Here is a 22,181-nt window from a genome sequence, read left to right as displayed (position 1 = left end):
GAATATTTGATTTTAGTTATTTGATGGTTTGATAGGTTAGGCAGAAATGCTTTTGGTATTATAATTATGGTGGAGGTCAGATCAATAGTTAAAAGAGTAGTAGTGAAGTTGGATGCACCGAATCACTACCATAATAATAATCTGCATAATTTCCTAATCTTTTTCTTCTTTATTCCAATTCCCTATCCTAATCTAACCAAGAGACGTAAGGAACTGCCACTTGTTATCGTAACAATCTACGCAAACTACTTTATTTTAATAATATTTAACCACCTAATAATTCATCTTTTTCATAAAAAATATTTTATTTCGCTTGATTGTGTTTCTTAAAAATATTATAAAATTAATTTTATTAATACAAATAATTATATGTATTAAAATGATAAAATACAATAAATAAAATAAAATAAAATAATAATATTTTACATGAAATATAATGAAAAATAATTTAAAATAAAATATTATAAAAAAATACAAAGAAATGTAAATACAAATCACACTCATTTAACTGTATTAACAAATATTAAGTTACCCCATACATCCTATGAAAATTTTCAAAATAAAAAATATAAAAATGACATCAAAAATATATAGAAAGTACTAGTTTCTTGAGATATTGTTTAACAACCCTTAAAAAGTAAGATTTAAGAATTTGTGTTTCTATCGGTCTATTACATTGAAAAGATATGTAGTAGCAACAAAGTTCTCCATGATCCAAATTTTATGCTTGTTGCTTACTTCAATACTTTATTTTGATGCTTATATTAAACACATGATAGAATAAATATATTAAGTTTTTAATTAATATTTGATGAGACAACAAAATGATAAATTAATTATTATTTTTTACATCCTTATTTTTTTAAAATGAAACTCATATTCTAAATCTGAGTTGTATCATATCTGATTTGAATTTAATCTTCAATGAGACTATAAAATGATAAATTAATTTAAAATGTCATATTATGTTTTAATAAGTGAAGTCTTATTTAAAAATGAGTTGCGTTTGAAATTTAAAAAATAAAATAAAATTTATTGATGTAACATTTATAAAATATAATTTAAAACATAAAAAAATTTAATTTATTATAATACAAAGAAAAAAATAAACAAAAATAATAATTTTACATTAATTTACAAAATTATTAATTAATTATTGAATAATAATTTAAAATAAATTTTTTATAAATTTTTTAAAAATATTAATATTAATTTAATTTTCTTGCACAACTAATATTTTCAGTTACATTTTATATTTATTTAGTTTAACTATCATATATAATATAATTATTCAGATTAAATTATAATTTTAATCTTCTTATTTTATTTCATTTATAAAAATAATTCTTTTCTTTTATATTCAAACAATTTTCATCATCCTCTCATTTTTGTCCTCAAAATTGGTTATGTTCCATTTCGATAATGAGATGCAACCTATATTTTTTATATTTAAAGGTAAATCTTTTGGTTTCTATTTTTTTTATACTGAAAAATTAATAAAATGTCCATTTTTTAATGACGTATAAATTACATGATTTTCTTTTAAAATTCTATAAAGATAATTTATCAATTTTTATAAGTGATGTGTCATTTATAAATAGACGTACCATCAATTTTGAGTGAAAAATATAACAAAGCGATGAAAACTATTTAAATTTAAAATAAAAATACTTTTTTTATTTAGACAAAAAATATTTTTGTGAATTTCTTTTATCATATTTAAGTCAATTTTTTATTAACATTTTTTAAATAAAATTGGGCAATTACCAGTATCAATAAGATATTTTTTTTTTGTTAATTCTATTTATTTATTAAAATTTAAAATTGTTCAAAATTAATTTCATAATGTTTTTTTAAATAACTTTATAATTTAAATATAATATATATTTTAGATATTATTATCAAATATTTATCAAAATGCATAATCTAACAAATAATAGATTATGTTGTTTATCATATGTATATCAAACACATAATAAAATATATTTTTATTATGTAACTATTTAATAAGATATTTATCACATCTCTATTCTATCACGTACAGCCACCAAACATATTTTACACAATACTTACCCCATTTAAAATTCTGAAACAATATTTTGAATAAATAATTGGTGAGACTGAATTACAGCTAAATTAGTGTTGTGTAAGTAATATAAGACATGAATAAATAATTGAGAATTGACTATTGTTTCCTCTTGTACAACGACAAGTGATTCACAGAGTTTCCAATATTAGTATTGCCTATGTTAGTTACCTCACTAGACTAGATTAATAATGAATAAAAAAGCATGATAGTGTACCTAGTGCGCACATTAGTGGAAGTAGTGGAAGAAAACTATATTTGATTTGACTCTCTGTAGCTCAACACAAGCAAGCACAAAAATCCATTACAAACCACCACTCTCCAATCTCCAATAACAAACCAATAACACTCTTCCCCATTCCCTCTTTTTTAGTTCTATAATTATAATAATACAACACACTCCTTTTTATATTTCATCAATTCTAATTTAACCATGACTCTCTCCCTCAACAACATGAAACAAACAACACTCATTATTTCTTCATTTTTCCTCCATCTTTCCAATAATACATAACCCTTCTCATTTATAAAGGTTCCTCCTCTTTTTAAATTTCCCTTTTACTTAATCCCATAATTCTATCTATTATCATGACATCAATCATAGATACCTTTCTCTTTTCTATTTTTTCCTATATATGGACTATAATTCATTTCTTGCTTTGTTTCTTAATTTCATGCTGTTTCATAGGTTACTTAATAGAATCATGCTTATTTTCTGATTGAAAAAATGTTATGATTCCTTTAATGTGTTTTTTTTATTACTTAACTGCAGTTTCTGCTATAAAGGTGTGTTGGAGGCTGATTGAATTGCTGCGGGGATAAGAGTAAGTTGATTGAGTATGAATTCGCCGCAGTTTGTTTCGTCGAGGAGGATGAGTGTGTATGATCCTATCCATCAGATTAATATGTGGGGAGAAGGATTCAAAAGTAACGGGAATTTAAGCGCGTCCATGCCGTTGATCGATGAGGCGGATTTGAAATTTGATAGTAGTCAGGTAAATTAATGGTTATGAAAGTTGTGTCAAATGAAATTTGATTGTTTGTGTATTCTGCTTACTAACCAAATTGCATTGATGTTGTGTAATGGTTAGTCAGAGGATGTTTCTCATAGTATACTTGGAACATCTAACAAGTATGATCAAGAAGCTAGTAGGCCGATTGATAAGGTAAGAGCTTGAATAATCTGTATTCGGTGCTTCCGAGTTTTGGATGTCGTAGGCGTAATCGTTACTTTTTTATGTTTGTGTATATGTGAATTTTGTTTCTGATATGATTAAATATGCAGATACAAAGGCGTCTTGCACAGAATCGAGAGGCTGCTCGCAAGAGTCGTTTGCGGAAAAAGGTTTGAGAATGGATGAATATGTCGTGCGAGTAATTGCTAATTTGAATAGATATACTGATCAAGACATCTCTGGTATTTTCTTACAGGCTTATGTGCAACAGTTAGAATCAAGCCGTTTGAAGTTGGTGCAGTTGGAGCAAGAGCTCGAACGTGTAAGACAGCAGGTGCGGGAAGATGAGTTTATTATTATTTCTGATCATTTTACGTCACTGCCGTCTTCTTTCGTTTTCCTGTCTTTCTAATACCTCGAGGTAATGAAACTGCAGGGAATGTATATGGGTGGCGGGTTGGATTCGAATAGTATGTGTTTTGTTGGGCCTATGAATTCAGGTTGGTTTGTGATATGTTTTTATTTGTATTGCTTTTAGTTTTTTCAATTAGTTTTTGCATTGCATTCTAAGGACACGCCCTTATATGTAGGAATTGCAGCCTTTGAGATGGAGTATGGACATTGGGTTGATGAGCAAAACCGGCAAATCTCAGAAATGAGAATTGCTTTAAACGCGCATATTAGTGACATAGAGCTCAGGATACTGGTAGATGGTATGATGAACCACTATACTGAAATCTATCGCATGAAATCCGCGGCCGCAAAAGCTGATGTTTTTTATGTGATGTCCGGAATGTGGAAAACAACAGCAGAAAGGTTTTTCTTGTGGATCGGTGGCTTTCGCCCTTCTGAGCTTCTCAAGGTGATTGTTCGTATTCAGTTATGGCATGAAAAATGTGTAATATGTATGATGATTGAAGTCTATAACTTGATTTAATTTCAGATTCTTGGTCCAATGATTGAACCATTGACAGAGCAACAACGGTTGGATATCGACAACCTTGGACAATCGTGTCAACAAGCGGAAGACGCCCTTTCGCAAGGCATGGAGAAACTCCGGCAAACACTCGCGGATAGCGTAGCAGCTGGACAATTCATGGAAGGAACTTATATTCCACAAATGGCTTCTGCTATGGAGAGGTTAGACGCTCTCGTAAGCTTTGTGAATCAGGTATTGTACCTAGTATTCTTGATGGCCATTCTCATTTTAATAAAAATTTTCCCCTTTTAGAAGAGTCGTAGGTTTAACCGTGACTCATGTACAACAGGCCGACCATCTTCGGCAGGAAACCCTACAGCAAATGTCGCGAATACTTACAACCCGTCAGTCAGCTCGGTGCTTGCTGGCTTTGGGAGAATATTTCCAACGCCTGAGAGCTTTGAGCTCACTATGGTCTAATCGACCACGCGAACCAGCTTAGTCTTGCAACATGACTACAATCATGTAAAGTTTGTAATATGAAACAATGATGTGATGAGTATCGTCATTTTCATTGGCCGCGAGTGTTGAACCATGTACAATCTGTGGTTTAGGCTGCTCAAATTTTTCCTGCAGTCTTGTGTTATGGAGAATCTGTGAATATGACTGCGCATTTTACGCATAGGAGTTTGTAAATAAATTAATTTTGGATCCATGAATATTGGATTGTCACAAAATGAAATGTTTAGAATACGCAATCTGAGTCTGTGAAAGTTTGTCTTGTAAAATGCATATAATATGAAAGTTGTATTTTTAGAAATAAACCGAGTCTCTTCGTGGATAGTTTATTTTCCTTTCTTTGATAAATACTTGAATATGAAGGAAAAAAAGCGACAACTGTTAAATCTAATCTGTAAATCTAGCCGTTTCCGTCGCTGTTGCATGGTGCTGCAGCTATATGCCATCCATTTTCATTGCAAAATGTCTATGAATTGTCTCAAAAGCCTGCAGGAAAACCACCCTTTCTAGGATCACTTACTGCGACAAGTTTTCCGATACCTTTGTTTATTCCTGAATGCTCGGAAACGTCTGAAACTATAAGTTGGCATATTGTCCCACCAGCAAGGCCCTGTAGGACATGGCCCTTACTTCTAAGGGATGCTCTGATATCAGCAGAAAGTTCGAAGTGGTCGCCATTCACAGTTGTCCAATTCTCGTAATCAACCACGTTAGGTATCAGCTGCACAAATTAGCCATATTGTGAGAAGTGACTTTTTCGACACGTGTCAGACACCGCGATACGCCTACTTCTAGAGGTATCCGTGTTTCGTAGCTTACCAGAATAGAGGCAAATGTAAGATTCTATACCTGATGATAGACCCTTGGAGCCGTGACAGAAGAAAACGGATCCATTCCTTTGACAAAATGATTCAAAAGAACTTCTGAAGTTGCAGCAATAATCATAATTCCTCCACTTGCACCAACTACTGCTTTCACTTTTTCATCCTGTAATATAAAAACTAAATACCTTAAAAACAATGACCATAGAAGTTCATGATCAATTATTTTAAAATGTGAACCTTGAGGGCAATAGTTGGTGACATGGACGATAATGGTCGCTTCCCCGGCTCGACGAAATTAGCAGGAGCTGGTGGTGGAACATCTTTGGAAACATTCATAGGCATGGAAAAATCATTCATCTCATTGTTTAACACTATTCCTGTACTTGGTGAAAGAATCTTTGCACCAAAATACTCATTTACAGTAGAAGTCATGGAAACAGCATTTCTATCAAAGTCTATTATGCTTAAATGACTTGTACCATGATCATTTATCTGATTCCACCTATGAATAAAGAAGGAATTAATCTGCTAAACGTGATTATTGTAACTAATTTGTAGTTAATTAAGTGAGTGCAGAAGAAGCTTACTTGCCACCATAATGACTTGAATTATAAGTCCTATTATCATTGATGTCTTTTCTCAACATTCGAGCGAACTTAGTAGAAAGCATATCAGAAAGAACTTCAGTTATATTTACAAAATCGGGATCGCCGAGACTCATTCTCACAGCAAATACATGTTTCAAAGCCTCGATTTCTCTATGGATCCCTAACGCTCCAGAAAGTCCTGAAGGAAGTTCATATTGTGCTAGAATGTTCAACAGCTGTAACAGAAAAATTGTATTGGCCAAGTCCTTTTTCGTCGATAAAAAGAAAACAACAAATAGACTTACCAGCATCATTGGATGTCCACCAGAAGGAGGAGGCATGCCAAGGATCTTTAATCCGAGAAAATCTATAGATATAGGTTCCTTTTGTTTAACAGTGTAACTTCTGAGATCTTTTATACCTAATATCCCTCCAGCTTTTCGAACATCTTTAACTAACTTAACGCCGATCATTCCGCCATACAAAACTTGTGGACCGAACTTCGAAATTGCTCTGAGAGTCTCTGCTAGTTTCTTGTTGTAGCATATTTCACCTACCTTCAAGAGTTTTCCATGTGGTGCGAAAACACTACGAAGACCATTGTCATTTAATATATCCGACTCGGATTTTTCCATTTGCATGCGAAGGTATGGCGATATTTTAAACCCTCTAAGAGCAAGAATCTCAGCTGGTTTAACAAGTCTCTCCCACGGAAGCTTCCCGTGTTGTTTCCATGCCTTGTGAAGGCCTGCAAGCTCTCCCGGAACTGCTACCGAGAGGCCACCTTTTGCCTTCAGAGTAGTATTGCCACCATACATGTCCTTGAAGAAGTGAATGTATCATACCACATAAAAGAGTGATTTCAACGACTCGGTTCAAAAGTAAAGATATAAAAAAAACAGACACTGACACGAACACACGAACACACAGAAGAGGTACCTTAGAAGCAAGAAGAGGAGCAGTTTCTCTCATATCAAAAGCCTTTGCGACTCCACTAGCTAAAGTTAGAAGCATAAAGCTACCACCACCAATCCCACTTGAAGCTGGACTAACAACCCCCAAACAAAGGGCAGCAGCCACAGCTGCATCCACTGCATGTCCCCCTTCAACAATAGCATCCATCCCGATCTTAGAGCATCGACGGTCGTCAGTCGCAACAGCTCCATGATGAGCAATGATTACTTCATTTCTTGCTTTTGTATGATTAAGGCTTGAAACAGAAGCCAAATTTGAAACAAATAGAAGGCATGCAATGACATGCCATAATAACATATCTGCAGCCATATTAACATTCACAGCATTGAATTATAGCAAAAATTTCAGTCTCATTAGAGAAAATAGTAATAACAGAATAGAATACAATTTGAAGAAAAATATATTTAACATGAAGTTTTTATTATAAATTACGCTTTGCGGCAACAATACCTTTCGATACTGTTTTGTCGCGAATGTTTTTGCGGTAACATTAAAACCTTAAACATGATTGAGTTATAGAAATAAAGAAGATGCAAATTACATAGTAGAAAGAAGAGATGAAGATGTATTTGATATAGAAAATGAAAGTAGGATTTGAGACCTGTTAATGGAGAAGGGTGAGACATGATTGTAGTGAAGAGTGTTGGTGGAATATCAAAAGAGTTAGGACGCCAGAATGGACTATATGTTGGAACATAGAGACAGTAGAGACTAATATACTCATTAAGTTTAATTAAGAATAATAATTTTCAAATTATTAGACTTTTCAATAGATACTAAGGTTGAAGAGATTTTAATGAAAAAGATATATTAGTAACCTTCATTAACAAAATTTATAACTCTATCTCGAGAGAGATCAAAGTAATAAATTTATGAGCATATGGTAACACACCAACAATATCCATCATCCACACCCGACTAAAAGAGTGGACAACGAAAACAAATGAATGGTGAGCATTTTCGGTTCCACAACCAGACACACTACAAAGGTGGCATTTAACTTGGGTCCTTCAATGAAATGACCACCATGGTTTTTGTTGGATTTTGACTGCTGGCTTAACGATAATATATTTTTTTTAAATAGAATATATATATATATATATATATATATATATATATATATATATATATATATATATATATATATATATATATATATATATATATATATATATATATACCATTTTAAAGAAATATTTTATAATTATTAGTAAAGATAATATCGTATTCCATCCGTCTTAAATTATAAAACGCTTTGGATATACGAAGAAAACAAATTATATACGATTTTACAATAGTATTCTTTATAATTATATAATAAAAAATTTAAAAGAGTTGATAGAATTAATAATAATAAATATTTATATATATATATATATATATATATATATATATATATATATATATATATATATATATATATATATATATATATATATATATATATATATATATATATATATATATATATATTAGAGTTGTAAAATAATTTATAATTTAAGATAATTTTTTTCCAAAGCGTCTTAATTTGAGAGAGAGGAAATAATTACTTGCTATAATTATACCGTAAGAATTTATTACTTTCAAAATATCTTAATTCTTATTTAGTGTTATAATTTGTTTTCAAAAAAGTAGAATTAGTTATTTATTGTTATTTAAAAAAAAATAATAGTCATTTAGCAAAATGCTCAAGAATTAGTAATAAAATCTCAATTATAAATTTTGTAAAAAAGTCTAAATAATTATAAATAAATATTTTATATTGAATTATTGTTGTCCGGGTAAACAAGTACATGTATGTGTTACCCATGCAAGGGTGTTAGTATGAAAATGTGAGCCGAAGGATTCAACAAAGGATGATAGCAACCTTGCAAAAAATGACTAAGTATGAAAACACTTGGTCAATGTAGTTCGACTGAGAGGTCTCGACTAGTATAGTAAGCATGATTTAGAAGAATCTCAAGAATGAAACCATGAGATTGTGATCACTCTCTCTTCTAAACATGCACAGAACGGTTACACCAAATTAGCATATCGACTGGGAGATATTGGTGTCGAAGTCGATACGTTTATTAGATGCTAAGGACTTAACATATTTTGAGTATAAGATTCATTTAAGAGAATGACTAGATAACTATATTTTTCTTTACACAAATCGTCTTTGAGATTTTTCGAGTTAATCTTTTAAGTAAACTAAACTCGTGATTGTTTACTAAAAATACCAGTAAATAAATGGCATGGATACTCAAAGGCCTTAGTATGTATATTACGATGTATGATGGTTAGGGCTTGTCCCCGGCAGCCCTGTATGGTGGTGTTTTATGGCGGTTTAGAGGACTTACTCAGGTGAGGTGAGAGGCTTTGTGACCGTGTTTGATGCTTTTGTGTAAGTGTATGAAAATTATGATCTATATCTAGGTGGAGAAGTATTTATAGATGCCTTTTTGGGGCCTAGGGTTTGGGACCCTTAGGGGCGGTAACAACTCCCCCGTGTTGACTACCTATTTCTCATGGAGTCATGGTGAGACTCCACCTTACATAAATAACGGGAGATAACTGTTGGTGTAAGCTCTAGAGGCCAATACTTTTGGTACTTGTATCGAATTATTTATTAATAATAAAAGATTTTTTTCTTTATTATATTTGTTTAATAAAGTCCCTAGAATAGCTAGTCCGTTTAATGTATCAAGTGGTGACTTAATCATGAGATTCCATTAAACATAAGGACAATATTCTTAAAGTATCCGTGGTTGAGCGTTATTGTGAAGTGGGATAACATTAAAGCATTAAGACTATTATGTATATATACTGATGATCACATCTCATGGGTCATGGATAAGGAGTTATCAAGTCTTAAACATATGTATGAATATTAGGAGTAATATTTATACTGGATTGACCCGCTATGAGAATACTATATAGAATATTATGCAAAGTGTCATAAGTTATTCTCATGGTGATAGTGGTATATACCACCCTTCGACCTGAAACCACTATGGACCCTAAATGTAGAGTCGAGTGTCTTATTGCTGATCAAACATTGTCCGCAACTGGATGACCATAAAGATAGTTGATGGGTACTCCACGAAGCATGTTGAGGGACATGAGTGATCTAGATGGAATTTGCTCATCCTGCGTAACAGGATAAATGTCTACGGGCCCAATATTGAACTGAACAAGGATGACATGATCTATGCATTGTGTTCAATATAGACATAAGGGCAAAATGGGTAATTATACACATAAGTATTATCACAAAAGGATTTGTCAGATCACATGAAATTTTCGTGTCTTGGGTAGCAGTGATGTGTTGCTAGATACCGCTCACTATTTATTATGTTAAATACGTAATTTAATATAATTGTCAATGTCTCAAAAACCTACAGGGTCACACACAAAAGGACAGATTGATGAGAGATAGAGTAAATAAGGAACACCGTAAGGTACGATGCACTTAAGTGAATTGTAGAACATTGTAAGGTACGAAATATGGTAAAGTACCACACGCTTAAGTGATTTTGGTATATCATAAGATATGGGCCACATACACTTAATTGAGCTTTTTTAGCTTACAACCCACACAAGTGGTTCTATAAATAGAACCCTTGTGTAGAAGCATATGAACAGATGAAAATTTTGTTTCTCTCTCTCACACACTTAAAGCCTTCATTCGTAGCAGCTAGCACTGAGACTGAAGGAATCCATTCGTGTGGACTGAGTAGAGGCGTTGTCACCATTCAACGTTCGTGATCACTCCTTCGATCTGCATCAAGGGTTTCAATCGCCACAAGAGGTAACGATTCTATCACTGATCATGCCCATTCATAAGAATCACTAAAGGAGAAATTTTTATTTTTCGCTGCATTTTGGATCGTTATTCTCCTTCAATAACGACAAAATACATGTCAGATATCCCAATGAGAGGCCCCATGTTTTATGGAGATGTTACCTAGGTGACATTCCCTCCAAGCGGAGACCCGAGAGTCGCCCTTGTTAGGGGACCCTCACAAATATAACATTACACAATCTCTAAAGCATGATTGCTTTGTAAAGAGGGAAGTTTTTTCAAGGTTTCTTTCCTTAGTGAGGTACCTCAACTTGGGGGGGGGGGGGGGGGGGGGGGGGCTCCCACTTAAGTAGGACCTTTTTCATGAGAGTCGAGTCCCTTAGCTGAAGGTGACTTTTTTAATAAGCGATGAGTGCCTCAGCTGAAGGTGACCTTCTAATAAGATGAGGGTCCCTCAACCTAGATGAGTCCCTAGTTGAGGGGTGAGTCATCTTTCTCTTCCAGATGTCTTCAAATTAGCTTAAAATGCACCTTTCTCTTCCAGATGTCTTCAAATTAGCTAAAAATGCACCTTTCTCTTCCAGATGTCTTCAAATTAGCTAAAAATGTTAACGGGGAATGTCAATTAATCATTTAGATTGTCACACTTACTTTTATTTATTATAAGAAATGATGGCAGGTTTTCAAAACCTTAAACGCTAGTGGCACGTGTCGTAAATGTGTTGAGTTTTTCAAAGTTACGGGTAGTATAAAGTGTCTCTTATAATTCCTCTGTAAAAGATTTTCTCCTTCCACTTCATTTACTATATTCTTTCCCTATTTCTACAAGCTCATCTAAACTACCTAGCTCCCTATCATCCCAAATGCTTCTTTTCAAATTTCCCTCCAAATATGAATTTTCCCTTATCTCTCTTTTTTCTGTAGTGAGTAGGGTTTATGAAAGAAAATTAAAAATAGGGCTTAGGTTAGTGTAAGATCGTAGGTTTTAAGGGTCATAGTTTCCCCCTTTGACGATTGCGATGGTGGTGGTGATTTCTTTTTATCTTAATGTTTTCTTAGGAACAAAGAGATATTGGATACCCCCTCTGTCTTTTCCAATAACGTCGAAGATATTGGTCTTTGTTACATTTCTAATGATCAGATCCTCCATTTTTCGATCAGAAGTAGAGGTTTCCTCTTTAGAAGATAAAAACATGCTAATTCTCGAGGCTTGTTCGTCGTTGGAGAGGATGGCCATGCTTGTATCCTCTAATCAGTAACATACCTCTAATCCTAGAGATTTTGGTACCACATGTATTTTGAGAAAGAGTTGGTGACATAACATTTCATTTGCATTGTTATATATTTGATTGTGTTTTGAGTGTTATTGTTGCATGTTATAAATTGGCATTACTATCCTGATGTTGTATTTCACCGTTAACATTTGTTAGATGTATTCCCACCCCTTTTTTGTTGTTGTGGCGTCTGTGTTCTTTGGGAGTACATACAATCAGATATAGAAGTAGTCTCTTGATTTAGAGGATGGTGTTGATACCTCTTTATCTATTATCATTGGATCTTAGAGGAGTCACTCTAATATGTATCACTGGGGATGGGATGTCATTTTTTATTTGTGTTATGTTTTTCCTTATGTTAGAGTTTTTGTTGTTGAGACTTATATGTCGAACCTTATGATTTCCGCTACTTATTTTCATATGACAATTTTGTGGTTGATGTTTTATGCTATGGTGAAGCATGTGTGACACTCTAATTGTGAAATTTTATTTGAGTTATCTTATTAATGTCGAGTCAGGGATTAAGGTGTTACATAGTGGTATCAGAGCAGGTCGGTCAGTCCGACCAGGTTTTTGTGATTTTAATTGTTTCCTAGTGTACGACAAGTGTGTGAATATTATTGATACAATGTTTCTTTTAATAGTTGTTTGTTGTTGTAACAGAGAAATGGCTGGAAGAAATGATCATGCTATTATTGATGCCTTGGAAGCTTTGACTCAAGTTTTGCAAGCTCAACAAAATCCACAGGTTGAAGGTGCCGAATCCCATGGACTGGACATGTTTATAAGGAAAAATCCACCAACCTTCAAAGGAAGGTATGATCCATAAGTCATTCAGGTTTGGTTGCAACAGATCGAGAAAATCTTCTGAGTGGTGGCTTGTGAAGACGCTCATAATATTTTGTATGGTGCTTACATGCTGCATGAATAAGCAAAGTAATGGTGGGTAATGCTAGACAAATATTTGAGGCTAATGGTACAATGATCACTTGGGTTATTTTCATGGGAGAATTCTTGGAGAAATATTTCCCAACTGATGTGCGTAGCAAGAAAGAGGTTGAATTCCTTGGACTTAAGCAAGGGAATATGACTATTGTGGATTATGCTGCCAAGTTTCAGGAATTGTCTAGGTTCTTCCCTCACTATGATGGGATATGAGATGAAAATGTCCAAGTGAATTAAGTTTGAGAATGGACTTCGCCCAGAGATTAAGTAGTTTATTGGATATTAGGAAATTCGTCAGTTTTCTGTGTTGGTTAACATTAATAAAATTCCAAGAGATGTCCTTTTGTTCACTCTCAAATTCTTGTCATTATTAAGAAGTTGTATGTGTCATTGAATAAACTTCATGCTATGAGACCACAAGGTATATTTTCCTTACCATTGATAAAATCTTTATGCTTACAATCTTTTAAAGGATGAAGATGCAAACACATTACACACGCATTATAGTATTAATAAAAGATTTAGATGTTAATCATATCATACATAAATCATGTTTATATAGTCATGTACTGATCAATTTCACATTAGAAATGGTGTTATCATTTAGATTATTCTCACTGAACTATTTGTTCTTCCTCTAATTCCTCAACTCCTTTCAAGAGAGCTCTATAAATTCCATGAATTTATTGATTATGCTAATTTCCAGTTTAGCTCTGTTAGTTTTCATATCCATTTGCCTTTATGTATTTTGTGTGAGAAGGCTTATTTAGAAGCACTCGTTGACTTATATCCATAAAAGAATTGATGTCGTGCTGCAGCTTGATGAATTGATTTATGGCAGGAAGAATTAATGCATTTTTTCTAATTTGTTACTTTTCTAAAGGAATGCACAATAGTTCAGAAAAATAAATTATTGAAATAAAAGATGATAGAATTTTGAGAAGGAGTTGGTGGTCAACATTAGTGTCATTGACGAATGTGTGAGTTGTAGGAAAATCTGGAGATGCATCTTCATAGTTTTCCAACTTTTTTATTCCCAGGAACCAAAGATGCATCTATGTGATTTACCAATCTGCATTTTTTTGGCTTTTCTTGCTTGTAGTTATCGTGTGACGCTTGTATGGTTTACTTACAGACATTATGGATGATATGGAAGACATATTGAAGTATGACAGGATTACATAACATTCATTTGTACAGAGGGAAAGGATTCAACCATCGTAGGCTCCTATTACCTCTAGCCCGGTTGATGCGAAGGCGTCGGCTTATGGGGCTCATATGTCTTCCTCTTCTTCTTCCTGTAGGAGAGGGGTGTCGCCTGGTCCTGCATCACTACCTCCATCTTCCCGTAGGCGACATGTCTCACCTACTTAGGCAGCAAAGGTACCCGAGTCACCAGAGGTACCTCAGTCACTAAAGGTACATGAGGCACCTGAGGTGCCTGAGGCGCTCGAGGCATTAGAGGTACCTGAGGCACCTTAGGCCGAAGAGATAACAGAGGCACCCCCAATGTTTTAAGGATGCTCGTTAGACTTGTCAGTGCAACACCCTTACTAATTATTTGTGTGTTCCAACACTTTTCAAGCTTGGACCCTCCAACACTTCCCACGCATCTCTGGTTGGTCGTGTGTACTGACCTATATTGAGGATATGCCACATGCTTATGAACTCTGTAACACCCTAAACCCCCGAAACTTATATGAAAATAATTATTCGACAATTTAAGGTGTCACCAACGATGACCCAATAACAACTTATCAGGAAATTATCAACATGCAACGGAAAATCACTTCATAACATCTTCATAAATAAAGTATTAAACTTTTAAACACCAAAATCAATAATAACTTGAAACATAACAAATGCCTCATTACCGATGTTACAAGATCAGAGCACTAAACTACTAAATAACGATAAAACAAAAACGAAAAATGAAGAATAGCTCCAACAAGCCACCTTCCACAAACAACAACAACTTTATTCTCGAGTATCTGCAAGATATCCATGGTGGATAACATTAAGCAAAAAGGTGAGAAACAACTTCAATATGATCATTGAAAAGAATGCGAAGGTAGAGAAATACACAACATATCATACATCCAATATACAATCAACATCACTACAATCTTACACTCATTCACAACTCAACATTTGGTTTTCTCTGGAATTGAGTCCCCCCCCCCTTTTGAACCCATAAGCCCCCCTTCTAAGCTTGGGACAAACCACTAGTCCCCATTTTGAACTAGCGAACATGCCTATTTCAACGCTCACGACATTATGATGCATGTACATACAAATCATTGCAACAACAATAATAATCTTTACGGCCCCCCTCTAACCATAAAAAATATGCAGTGACACACAATAGTAATCCACCTTTCTGAATTATTATCCATCAATAGTAACAACATATGCACAACAACAATATATAATTAATCACCATATAATCATGCATTTTCATCAACAAACCAGTCATATTCACATAATATAACATTAACATGTGAGTAAATCAATTATCATTCAACAAAGATAATTCTACAAAATTAATTAAATTAATAATAATTAATTAACACCTCAACATAGCCAAACAATCACCAATTATCACCTGAACAACAGTATAACATCAAAAATATGAACTGACAACTCAAACTACATAAATAGGGGCAAGAATGCCCCTTATAATAGCCTGACGGGTAACCCGTCAACCTGGTAACATCCGTCACCTTCCCAAAAATCCTAGACAGTCATCATGTTGACGATCATCTTGGAAAATAATCCTGGAGACCATGACGGCCTCCCCGTCATAGCGTTGACGCCCGTCAGCGTCTCAAGGTGCATGACTGGTAACCCGCCATCTGGGTGACGTCAGTCACCCTGCACTAGAAGGCAAAAATACAATTTTAAGCCATGAGAGTCCCCTAAAACTCCAAATTCGATCCCCAATCACCCAAACACGCCCATAAAACTAAATCACGGGTTATAACATCATAACAACATGCCAAATCTCAAAATTACACCAAGTAGTCATTCAAGTTCATCAAAATCATGATTATGTTCAAACCTTCAACAAATTCATCAATGGTATAAACACATATGTAAAGAAACAAAATATTATGCATATATTCCAGTGATGAAAATTGAATAATCACACCTCAATTCACCAATTTTCACAACCACACATAATCAACAATAATTTATGAACAATTCACACAATCCCTAAAGAGAGTAATGGTATCTCTTCTCTACCCTTCATGCTAAACACCCATATAAGATCCATTTCTCCCCCCTTATCTTAGGTTCCTTGCAAGCAAATTCAGAATTGGTCAAGGTTGTTCTTCCCTCTTCAAGTCCTAGCCTTGCCCTTGCCTATTTTCTCCAAAAATCTATTTTCACGTACGGACACTCATAGCTCTCTAATCCCCTTTTTTTATCTCATAAACCTAATTTAATCTTTTGGTAATTACACTAAGGCCCAACTTATATCGTAACTCTCACCACTTCCCTCATATTCTCTAATTTCCCACTTTCCACCCAAAAACCTTTTTTCTTCTAATTTATTTAAAGTAATTAAAATAACTATAGTTCTAATTATTCTAATCCTTATATTCCTTCTACCACCATACCAAGGTTCTCACTACACCCCACCAATTCCCCGCATACACATACAATTCACATTTACATATTTAATTAAAAGCACATTAAATACCAATTAATAGAATAAAATATGAAATGATTTGATTAAACAATTTAATCAAATTCCAGGGTGTTACACATTCGCCCCGCTCAAAGGGAACCAAATGATATATCCATTCAAAGTGTATCTTGACTGCTTGGTCGCATAGTATATACACTTTCATATATATGTCGATCACTGTGACACCCAATGCTTTGACGACATATTCTTATACTCGAGATGGTTGGCTTGTAATTCATGTATGAAGTTTCCTCATCTGCTTTAGTGCGTCATGCGACAATTTAACTACATGCAGGTTATTCCCATACACCATGTTGTATTTGTTCCTTCCTCTATGACACATAGAGATATGGATGTTATGTTTGATGATTATCTTAATCATCTGGTACAAGAGGAGGCACGAAGTATCTTAGATGAGAGCGACTTGAGCTACATAGATAAATACACCTGGTGATTCTCCAAGGTGTCACATCCTTGTATGGTACAAGATGTTCTAAGAGATCCACCGAGACCAGCTCATCAGGAGATACTAGAGTAGGAGCAAACTAGGGCAGATCATGCTCATGATGTGTTGCTTAAATGTCGTCGTATTGTGGAGAGTGGGAAGATATGTATTGACATATCTCTCTTTCCAGATGGCTCTAAGGTGAGGGACGTTCTAAATGCCATGATGACGGAGCCACGAGAGACACTGATGTCCAAGAGACAACGTCGGAACACGGGGGCCGATGAGCTCGAGCCTGTTGTACACAATAATATTTAGTATTTGTAGTTTGAATTTATTGTTGATTGTATTGTATTTTGATTTATTTCGACTTCATTGTATATTTCGACTGCATTGTGTATCGATCGATGACTTGTTTTAACCATCTATATTTATATATGTGTTCGCTGTGAATTTTGGCGAACAACCTCTGGTTTACCAAAACTTGTAGAATTGGGTTACTTGCAGGATCAACCACACAAATCCTAGGACATGTGCAAAATCTAGATGGTCTTGAAGATGTCTAAAATCACTTTCATATCTTTCATTTCTGTTCTCTAAGTGTTTTACGTCGAAATATGTTGATTACAATGTTAAGTGGATGTAAATTTAACAAGATAAAGTAAATGGCGGAAAATAACTGACGAAATGTAAAGTGTCGAAAAGGATAAAGTGCAGAAAGATAAATGACTGGAAAACATAAAAGAGATTTGTAAAGAACTTTGAACTTTATAAAATAAACTTTGAAGGAATTGGTGTTTGTTTACACATACATTTTCCAAATATGACTCTTTTCTCTCACACGGGTACTTTGAGTGTTTTCAGGAATTTTGTATAAGTAATTCTTCACACCCTTTTTTAGATAATAACTACCCTATATATACACAAATAACATAACTGTTATTAACGACTAAATCCTAAAACTATGACACATGGCTCTCCTCCTTTCGCCAGATGCTTCCACGCGTCTTCTGCCAAACGTCACACCCTTTTAAATTCAAATTTACTTTTAAGTCGAAATGACGTCTTCCTTCAGGATTTTTGTCGAATTATCAACATACTGCAATGTTCTCCCTATCTGTCAAAAGTGCTTTTCCTAGGTGCAAATATCTTTGTCGAAATGACGAAACTTCCATTTTGTCGAAGTGTCGAACCATACTTATTAATCAAATCGTTTCAACCCATGTCACCATCTGTCGAAAAAATCATTTCTTACACCAAATCTCATGGCGTCGAAAACGCACGTATACAATATGTCCTTTTTTCATATCGATTGTATGGTTTAATGGTCATCATAATATACATTTACTATATCATCAATTTCATCTGAGTATTAATAAAATAAACTTAACATTTACTATCTTGTCTGGTTACAAAGATGCATCTCCCTATACATCTTATGTGTATACGGAGATGCATCTTCGGGTCAATCTATGCTTAAAAGGGCCCTTTCAGACAGGGGGGTTCATGAGGTGTGTATTGAAATATTTCAAAAATGTATCTCCGAATTACTTTTTACAAAATATGTTGGTGTGACTTAGTTTTAACATTTTGACTTAAGAAAAGGGTGGGTCCGAAGATGCATCTCCAAAATCTGAGAAGTATTTTCAGATTTTCATAGCATGCTTTTCTACCATATAGGATGGGATAAGAAATCCTCTAAACTTATACAACATAATTTATAAAGTGGTCACTAAGATTATAGTCATTATTGGGCCTTTCCAAAGCATATTCTTACAAAGAAGAGGGACATGTAATGATTGGGGAATTTATTAACGCAACCTGTAGGTTTCTTAGGCACCATGCAAAAATTCTAAAATGCTCCCAAGTTTCCGGAGATGAATTTCCGGACTCATCCAATGCACACTCAACCTAGACCATTATGAGTGACGCCCTATAGGTTTTTTTTATTCCGGAGTTGCATCTCCAGGATATTTCAAGAAAATATTCATAATTGATCGACTCAGTGGAAATTCCAGAGATGCATCTTTGGAAGTTTGGGCGGGATTTTGAAATGTTTTATCACCTTTTGCATGTCAAATATTTCCGAAGATGCATCTCTGGAAAAATCAGATAAAACACACAACAACATGATCACACAACCATTGTTGTTTTTATTTGGAAACCCTAACCAAAAACCCTTCCATTCTCAATCCATTTTTTCACTCCAAATCTTCAATCGTGTGGTTCATCACACCAATGGTAGAAAAAGAAGTTAGAATTTTAGGTAAAGATCATTTATTTCAAGTTGCATTGCTCACATTAATCATGTTTTTTTGTGTGAAAATGAGCGCTTTTTCCGGAAATGTATCTCCAGAACATGTATGAACTATTTCGGAAATGCATTTTTGATATCAGTCGGTGTTCATTTTTTGGCTATGTATTCAGCAATAACGCTAATTTACTGTTTTATGGTAATTGTTTTCATTAGATATAGTGCACCCCGATTTTTTCCCTAACAAGTTGTGTCTCCAAATGTTCAAGGTGTTGTTGTGAATGCGGTAGATATAGGCAACCAATTTAAAAACGAGCAAGAGTTTGAATCTCCTGATCAAATGCTTCAGTGGATTCATATGGAGGCCTCAAAATAGGGATTCAGTGTGGTTATTGAAAGGTATGATATTGGTTCGGATAAAAGATGTGCTTTTGTGACAGTGACGTACAAAAGAAGCGGGAAATATAGACCTCTACTCCAGAATTTTAAAAGAGACGACACTAATTTCAAGAAAATATGAGTGTTCCTTTAAGGTGCGTGGTATATGTTGGCAAACAAAAATTGGAGATTTAATGTCATATGTGGTTTGCATAACCATGATTTGTGTGATAAGGTAGTATGGCATACAATTGTGTGTCGGCTCATGCCGAAAGTGAATGAATGTGTTGCTGACATGACATTGAATTTGGTCAACCAAAAAATATGCTTGCAATATTGAAGCGGAAAAGACCCGAAATTATATCAAATATCAAGCAAGTGTATAATATTTGGTACCAAACTAACAAGGCGCTTATGTGGGGATAAAAGTGAAACGAAAATACTCTTAAAACGGTTGGATGATAATAGTTATGTGTCTAGGTACCGAACATGCGAGGATGGAGTCACTGTTAGAGATATATTTTAGACTCATCTTGATTCTATAAAGTTGTTCAACACGTTTCCTACGATGCTCATACTTGATTCAATGTACAAGACCAACAAGTATAGACTTCCATTATTGGAGATGGTTGTTGTTACCTCAATTGAGAAGACATATTATGTCGGGTTTGCATTTCTAGAGAGAGAGAAAGAGAAGAATGTTACTTGGGCCTTAGAGGTGTGTCAGGCAATGTTGAAGGACCAAGTTGAGATGCCTAAAGTCATAGTGACCGACTGCGACACTGCCTTGATGAATTCGGTTGCAAAGGTATTTCATAATTCTTACGCTTTACTTTGTAGGTATCACATAACAAAAAATGTGAGAAGTCGGGTTAAACCCGTGATTAGGACGAAATAAATAGAGTCCGAAGATGGAAAAATGGTGAAGGCGAGTGTGGTTGTGGAAAAAATAACTGATGCATGGAATCGTATAGTAAATTCTTCCACAAAAGAATTATATGCCGTTTTTGTTATGCATTTCAGGAAAGTGTGTGAAAAATATCCTGATTTGTTGAAATATGTTGAAAGCACAATTCTTAACCAGGTGAAGGAGAATATTTTTTGTGCTTGGACTGATAAGGTCAGACACCTTAGAAATACAAAAACTAACCGAGTTGAGTATGCCCATGCTACATTGAATAATTGGTTTGGAAATGGTAATGGTGATTTGTATAGAGATTGAGACTCTGTGAACCAAATGATTCAGAATCAGCATAATGAGATACATACATCATTTGATCAGAGCATCACAGTTTTGGAACACCGATTTAAAGATAAAAATCTTTATTCTCAGTTGGCCGATAACATATCTCGAGCAGGTTTGAATTATATTTTTCACAAGGCTAAACGAGCTGATAATGTAGGCTCCGATAGCGCAAAGTATGGATGCATAATTGTGAAAACATATAGTCTCCCATGTGCTTGTGTTATTGCAAAAAAGGTGAAACTTGGTAGTCTTATAAGATTGGATGAGGTTTACACTCATTGGAAGAGGTTTATGTTTGATGATGATGGTGACATGAAAGACGATAAATCAAATATCTCTATTTTGACTGAGTGGGAAGTGATACCGAGAGATTTTTGAAAGCCAATGACAACATAAAACTCCACATCAAATAACAACTAAGGAAGATTGCTTATCTGAAAGCCGCCTACTTGAAACCACCCTCTCAATCGATAAAAACAAAAGGTGCTCCGAAGAAGCTCAAGCCTACACTAAATGACAACTCAACGGTGCAATATCCTTCGTATTTTGAACATGTTGACAAAGTTTTTCCGGACTCACCAACTCCAAAATTTCAAAAAAAGTGTTTCAAAAGGAGCTCGCATTAGCAAACCACCTCCTATGCCGCCTCCACCAAAGATTTCATTCATTGACGAAATGTCGTTTTTTATGCATAAATACATTGAGTGGATCGTCAATGTTGAGGGAGATGGTAATTATGGATATCGAGTTTTTTCAAATTTACTTGGTAAATGAGAAGATAATCATACAATTGTCCGCCATCAACTTATCCAAGAGTTGAGGACTCATAAAAAATCATACACACGACTATACATAAAGAAAGGACACCTGGATGAATTTTATGAGTCTCTTATTCCTTGTCTTAATGGACCGACACCGGGGGCAAAAGGGATGCGTTTCACTGAAATGGTTCACCTCATAATATGTGTGTATGATAGGGTATGTGTTGATCTTACACGATACAGTTTTTCGGAAACCTTCTTCCCATTGTGTACCGCCCCACCTCAAAATTCAAATGATCATATTATGTGTAT

General features: G+C 34.4%; 3 protein-coding genes across 4 annotated transcripts; 2 read left to right on the top strand and 1 right to left on the bottom strand.

The window, feature by feature from the left end:
* Window positions 1–2,235: 2,235 nt before the first annotated feature.
* LOC127082845 (transcription factor TGA1) lies at window positions 2,236–5,023 on the top strand. 2 transcript variants are annotated; one of them, XM_051023081.1, is made up of 9 exons: window positions 2,236–2,618; window positions 2,859–3,081; window positions 3,178–3,252; window positions 3,372–3,431; window positions 3,518–3,595; window positions 3,698–3,761; window positions 3,861–4,123; window positions 4,205–4,432; window positions 4,530–5,023. In XM_051023081.1, the coding sequence occupies exons 2-9, from the start codon at window positions 2,926–2,928 to the stop codon at window positions 4,680–4,682; spliced, it is 1,077 nt and encodes a 358-aa protein (XP_050879038.1). In that variant the 5' UTR covers window positions 2,236–2,618; window positions 2,859–2,925; the 3' UTR covers window positions 4,683–5,023. The 2 variants fall into 2 exon arrangements, with proteins under 2 accessions (XP_050879038.1, XP_050879037.1); XM_051023080.1 differs by having other exon boundaries at window positions 3,852–4,123.
* Window positions 4,945–7,917, bottom strand: LOC127082844 (glutathione hydrolase 1). The gene is made up of 7 exons (XM_051023079.1): window positions 7,687–7,917; window positions 7,050–7,384; window positions 6,416–6,931; window positions 6,111–6,346; window positions 5,761–6,025; window positions 5,549–5,686; window positions 4,945–5,420 (listed from the first exon to the last, which is right to left on the bottom strand). Exons 1-7 carry the CDS (start codon window positions 7,709–7,711, stop codon window positions 5,178–5,180), a joined length of 1,758 nt encoding a protein of 585 aa, XP_050879036.1. The 5' UTR covers window positions 7,712–7,917; the 3' UTR covers window positions 4,945–5,177.
* A 4,896-nt stretch (window positions 7,918–12,813) lies between these two features.
* LOC127079706 (uncharacterized) lies at window positions 12,814–13,304 on the top strand. Its single transcript, XM_051020085.1, has 2 exons — window positions 12,814–12,962; window positions 13,079–13,304. Exons 1-2 carry the CDS (start codon window positions 12,814–12,816, stop codon window positions 13,302–13,304), a joined length of 375 nt encoding a protein of 124 aa, XP_050876042.1.
* Window positions 13,305–22,181: the final 8,877 nt, after the last annotated feature.

Source organism: Lathyrus oleraceus, chromosome 5, assembly GCF_024323335.1.
Source record: "Lathyrus oleraceus cultivar Zhongwan6 chromosome 5, CAAS_Psat_ZW6_1.0, whole genome shotgun sequence".
Taxonomy (NCBI): domain Eukaryota; kingdom Viridiplantae; phylum Streptophyta; class Magnoliopsida; order Fabales; family Fabaceae; genus Lathyrus; species Lathyrus oleraceus.
The sequence above is the reverse complement of the archived record's forward strand: the minus strand, read 5'-3'. Positions and strand labels throughout refer to the sequence as shown.

What these genes read in the sequence shown, in the direction of transcription:
- LOC127079706 (XM_051020085.1), top strand. Translation starts at nt 12,814, where the DNA reads ATGGCTGGAAGAAATGATCATGCTATTATTGATGCCTTGGAAGCTTTG. An exon ending in CCACCAACCTTCAAAGGAAG is followed by an intron (nt 12,963 to 13,078) that starts GTATGATCCATA and finishes TGCATGAATAAG; the next exon opens with CAAAGTAATGGTGGGTAATG.
- LOC127082844 (XM_051023079.1), bottom strand. Translation starts at nt 7,711, where the DNA reads ATGTCTCACCCTTCTCCATTAACAG. An exon ending in CTCCTCTTCTTGCTTCTAAG is followed by an intron (nt 6,932 to 7,049) that starts GTACCTCTTCTG and finishes CACTTCTTCAAG; the next exon opens with GACATGTATGGTGGCAATAC. An exon ending in GTGGACATCCAATGATGCTG is followed by an intron (nt 6,347 to 6,415) that starts GTAAGTCTATTT and finishes TTTCTGTTACAG; the next exon opens with CTGTTGAACATTCTAGCACA.
- LOC127082845 (XM_051023080.1), top strand. Translation starts at nt 2,926, where the DNA reads ATGAATTCGCCGCAGTTTGTTTCGTCGAGGAGGATGAGTGTGTATGAT. An exon ending in TCGAACGTGTAAGACAGCAG is followed by an intron (nt 3,596 to 3,697) that starts GTGCGGGAAGAT and finishes ATGAAACTGCAG; the next exon opens with GGAATGTATATGGGTGGCGG. An exon ending in TGTTGGGCCTATGAATTCAG is followed by an intron (nt 3,762 to 3,851) that starts GTTGGTTTGTGA and finishes CCTTATATGTAG; the next exon opens with GAATTGCAGCCTTTGAGATG.